General features: G+C 40.0%; 1 protein-coding gene across 4 annotated transcripts; it reads left to right on the top strand.

Annotated features, from left to right (window-relative positions):
* Positions 1-264: 264 nt before the first annotated feature.
* On the top strand, positions 265-4,610 carry smim8 (small integral membrane protein 8). 4 transcript variants are annotated; one of them, XM_043686938.2, is made up of 3 exons: positions 265-308; positions 2,028-2,188; positions 3,595-4,610. In XM_043686938.2, the coding sequence occupies exons 2-3, from the start codon at positions 2,054-2,056 to the stop codon at positions 3,751-3,753; spliced, it is 294 nt and encodes a 97-aa protein (XP_043542873.1). In that variant the 5' UTR covers positions 265-308; positions 2,028-2,053; the 3' UTR covers positions 3,754-4,610. The 4 variants fall into 4 exon arrangements, with proteins under 4 accessions (XP_043542873.1, XP_043542876.1, XP_043542872.1 ...); XM_043686941.2 differs by lacking the exon at positions 265-308 and adding an exon at positions 315-454; XM_043686937.2 differs by lacking the exon at positions 265-308 and adding an exon at positions 556-635.
* Positions 4,611-5,079: the final 469 nt, after the last annotated feature.

Genomic DNA, 5,079 nt, shown 5'->3' with positions numbered 1-5,079 from the left:
GCCAACATATGATTGCAGTAGATGAAAAATATTTTTTTTTAATGCACCTTTCTTTAAAATTTGAAAGGGGAGCTTGGGGAGAAAACTTAGTGATATGACACTTGAACCAAATGTTTTGAATTTCACATTGTAGGATTATGTGTGAAACAATGTCATGGGGTGACTTCCTGGTGGCAGGGGTGAGAATGGGTGTGCCTTAGACAATTCAGCATTAGTGGGAGGTGTGGTAGCCCAAGTCACAACTACGTACATGTGAAGACGCACAGATCAGCTCGAAAGCTGCACCACAACTGGAATCACAGTGAAAGGTGTTTTTCAGTGAATGTTTTGGCAATGATAAAGGGATTTGAGTAGCTTGGCTACTAATTAATGTTATGTCTTATCATCACCATAATTTCCGAGGTGAAAATAAATTGGATGAGTCATCCAGGCAGGGCTTTCTCTGAACTTGCAGGTACAGTAGTCTGGGGGGAATGAGATAGTTTAGTTTATTTGTTATGGTATCCTCCAAGCATACGGCGGCGCTGGCAGTCATGTAGAAGGATAAAGTGCAGGTTCAGCCTGATTTTGGTGCAGCTTGTCGGCGGGAAGAAGCTGGGCAGTAGATTGTTGTGTTTCTGCTGAGACAGAGTGAGGTTTGTTACATTGACTGCAAATGTCAGGCTGATGTGTAAGCAGGCAAGCAAGGAATAAACCTTACAGGGAGCATTGACCCTGCAAATATTCAGGATAATGATGATTATTTAAAATCATCTTAGAAGAGTACTTATACTACTATTATACTGTCACTTCAGTATACGCGACTTTCAGAAAGGTCATTATCGACTCGTTTCCCTTGATGTGTTTGCAGCTATTTCTGTGTTATTGATTTGACCTTTATTTTAATGTTTGGAGTGAACAGTGTTGGATTATGTTACAATGAGCAGAAAATGTTAGTTTAGTGCCCTCCTTCTCTAAATAGCTGCCATCAGACCCCTTCAGCTCCATCTGCATAGAACTTTTACTCACTTCATCCCTCTCTGGGGCATCAGGCTGACATTGAGCCAGTTTGTTTGCAGCCTTTGTCACTTTTCACCCTGCAATGATGCACCTCTGTAACACTGCCCCATCTCAGCTCAGCTGCTGCTGAAACTCCCACGCATCACTTTGCCTCCTTTAGACTTAACTATTCCAACATACACCGGGTAGGTCTCCCGCATTCTTGGAATCCCTGGAATTTGGAAGCCAATTTGGCCCATTGGGTCTGCACTTAACCTTTCAAAGAGCATCCCACCCACACCCGCCTCCTGACCATATTCCGGTATCACTGCATTTCTCATGAAAAATTCACCTAACCTACACATCCATCAACAGTATGGGCAATTTAACATGGTCAGTCAAACTAACCTGCACATCTTTGAACTGTGGGAGGAGACCCACACAGACACAGTGAGAATGTGTAAACTCCACACAGTCAGTGACTCAAGGCTGGAATTAAACCTGTGTCGCTGACTTTGTGAGGCGACAGTGCTAACCACTGAGCCACCCTCCCATTCATCCATTCAACCCACTCTAAACCCGAGGTCATCCAAACCCTCCTTCCCATCTCCTAACTTGCACCAAATCCTGTTCATCCTTGTACTCATATTGACTCCCAATAAAGCATCATCTTGATCTTAAAATTCTCATCCTTCTTTCAAATCTCTCCATGACTGCTTCCATTCCTATTTCTAATTTCCTCTGACCACACGCTTCTGCAGGATATCTCTGCTCCTCTGGTTCTGACTTCGTGTCTGTCTCCAATTTGAACCAGTCCACCAGTGATGGCCACACCTTCAGCGACCTTTGGAATTCTTTTCGTAATCCTTTCCACCTCAGTTTCTTCCTTGAAAACACTCCTTATTACTTATTTTTTCGATGAAGCTTTTGGTTATTTGAATGATAATGATCTTATGTAGCTCGGTGTTATAATTTATTTTATAATGTTCCCATGAAGCATCTTGGGGATAATCTGTTACCTTAACGACGTTTACCATATTTGTGCTCAGGTTCATAAATTGGACAGTTGTAAGCTATGTCATCTTCACCCGATCCGACTGATGCCAAGACAGAGCCCCCGAAGAGTGCTGGTTACAAAAGTCCAGGATTGAGAGGAATCCGAACCACCAGTCTCTTCCGAGCTGTTAATCCAGAGCTCTTCATTAAACCTGTAAGGAAATTGCCACTTAAATTTGGACAGCTCTGCTTTTAAATAGTTAGGATTGTCTTCGGGGTTAATCAAGAAAAGGCAATTGAACACCCGGCTCTCATGTTGGAGGTTCAACATTGTGCCTACTTCCATACTTACAATCTTCTTCCCAACCCTACTGAGCTTTGTGGCAAGCTTTGTTTGATATCAGCCTGTCTCATTACTCAGTGGTAGGCAGTAAATATTGTTATCCTCCATTGCAAATAAATTTCTGCTGGCTAATCATAATTTTATTGGCAGACTGTCAGCCCTGCATCATGCTTTCATGGAAGTTTGTAACAGATGGGCACACTGCTATTTTACTTCTGTCCTTGATTCCATTCGAACCAAGGGAGCTACATGAGTCTTTTTGCAGTGCTGGTTGTCAGTCAGCATGAAGTGAGTTTGATAAAATGTAAGGCATTTCTTCACGATGACATCTTCATAGTAATAAACTGTTCACTATTTGGCAATAAAAAAACCAGAAGAACTGCGGATGCTGGAAATCAGAAGCAGGTCTGGCAGCATCTGTGGAGAGAAATCAGAGTTCATGTTTCAGGTCCGGTGATCCTTCCTCAGAAATCATGGTAGCTAGGAAAAGTTGGTTTTTATGCAGAAGATAGGTTGGGGGAAACGCGTAAGGGGATAGGTGGAGATAAAGCCCAAAAATAGAGAAGAACAGTTTGAACGACAAAGCAGTGGATAACAATCGGCCTAGAAGAATGAATAGCTACTAATGGGGACAATTTAGTGTTTAACAATGGGTGGTGTGTAATAGCAGACCATGTGATAACAATGCCTGGCATGTGGGGTTGGGGTAAGGACATGGGAGAAGGTGCCTCACACCCTAAAATTGTTGAACTCGATAGTGAGTTCAGAAAGCTGAGTAGTTCCCCAGTGGAAAATAAGGTGCTGTGCTTCCAGCTTATGCTGAGTTTCACTGGAGCACTGCAGCAAGCCTGAGACAGAGATATTGGCTTCGTCAGCTTTGGGATCCTGCCTGCTATCTGTCCTTAGGCAGTGTACTGGTTTCCATGCCAATTAAGGGGTGTCTCTATGAAAATCCCAACAAATGACTGTTTCCTTCTGTGGAATTAGGTTCAGGAGCCAGAAGTAGTCCCTACTCCTGTAAACCAATGTGAAAATCCAACCCTGGTGGTCTGAGTTCTTTAATTTCCTTTGGTTTGAAAGTACAAAATTTGTCAGTATAAAAGAAATTGTTTCTATGAAAGGCAATAATTTACACTGAGGCATGACATTTTATAAATTGTTCTCTAAAGTGGTATGATAAGTCAAAGTTTTCACAATAGCAATATTTTTCACGTGACAAAGAAAGTTCCATTTGTTTTGGGTAATATTTAATTTCTTTCTCTGTGTTCCTGCAACAGAATAAACCTGTGATGGCTTTTGGACTGCTGACTATAACACTATGTGTGAGTTACGTTGCTTATTTGAATGCCACTGCTGAAAACAAAGCAGATTTATATGAAGCAATTGACAGTGAAGGAACAAGGTACATGAGACAAAAGACTTCAAAGTGGGAATGAAATACCAGATGAAAACAGACAAGCAATATTGCTGCCAACAAACCTGAAACTATATAAATGTTATTAGTATTATGTAGTTACAACATACAGCTAAGAATATATGAAACAAATCAGTGCCTCCAGTGTCCTAATGACGTTGAGCAAATTTCTTAGTTAATTTTTCGATTACTTTAGATTCCCAAATATATACTTTTCTTTCCCAAATAATGTATAAATGTATAATTCAGTCTTCAGCTATAGCACCTTCTTGGGAATTGTATTCAAATTATTACATTGTACAGAATTCCTCCAATTTCTTGCATGTGATACCATTTACCTAATGTACCTTCTTTTAAAGCGTATGAGTTCCTCTCTCTGTTATCAAAGCAGTAAGGAGTGTCATTATTTTATGGAGAACTGTGAGTGAAAGAGACAAAGGGAAAATAACTGTGTGAGAGTCTGTGCCACTCTGGTCAAACCGATTGAGCAGATTATTTTCAGTCTGCCACCATGAAAAGCTCGATCTCTTAAAAAGAACTTTCTCCTTATCTGCAGCCTAAAATTTTTAAGCTGCTTCTCAATTTGCATGTCATTATTTTTGGAGACCTTTGCTTTTCATCTTCACTGCTAAATTTCTTGACACCCAGATTTTTCTGTTCAAATCCATGTTCATTGTGTCAAGCGTACTTGCTGCTAATAAACACAATATTTTGAAAATAAACCACAATTCCATTAGCACCTGAAGAGAAGAAAACAAATTGAACACTCCCGTTAGATGCCCTTAGTTACAACTGGCCATGTTCTGAATCAATTGAAGATACCTGCTTTGGGATAATTACATTCAAGATCATATAAAATAAAGATTATTTTTTGTTTAACTTCTCAGGTTTCTTTTCAATGTTCTGGATTTCTTGAAATGCTTCTGTTCTATTAGAAAGTACTATTTAAAATAGTTGACATGAAGTAGGATATTCACTAAATAACAGCACAATGTCCAGTACTGATTCATTTGGATATCTACAGGACTAGGCGAAGGACTTAAATTTGAGGATTAGTAGTTTCATTTGTTTGATTTTATGAGTAATTTGTACAAATTTGCACTTCCAGCCTTGTGCTTTGCCCAGTGGGAATTTTAGTACAATGGTCATCAAGTCAAATATAAAATAAATGTGCAAGAATTACTTACAGGTGACAGTAAAATGATAGATTATTCATTGAGGGCATCCAGTTTCAGAATTAGTTTTGTCAGCAAAGTTGAATATATGGCACAGTGGTTCAGTGATTAGCACTGCTGTCTCACAGTGCTTGGGACCCAGGTTTGATTCCACCTTGGGTGACTATGTGGAG

This window comes from Chiloscyllium plagiosum, unplaced genomic scaffold (assembly GCF_037043375.1).
Source record: "Chiloscyllium plagiosum isolate Xiang-an unplaced genomic scaffold, Cpla_swu_hap1 HiC_scaffold_3, whole genome shotgun sequence".
Lineage (NCBI taxonomy): Eukaryota > Metazoa > Chordata > Chondrichthyes > Orectolobiformes > Hemiscylliidae > Chiloscyllium > Chiloscyllium plagiosum.
The sequence above is the reverse complement of the archived record's forward strand: the minus strand, read 5'-3'. Positions and strand labels throughout refer to the sequence as shown.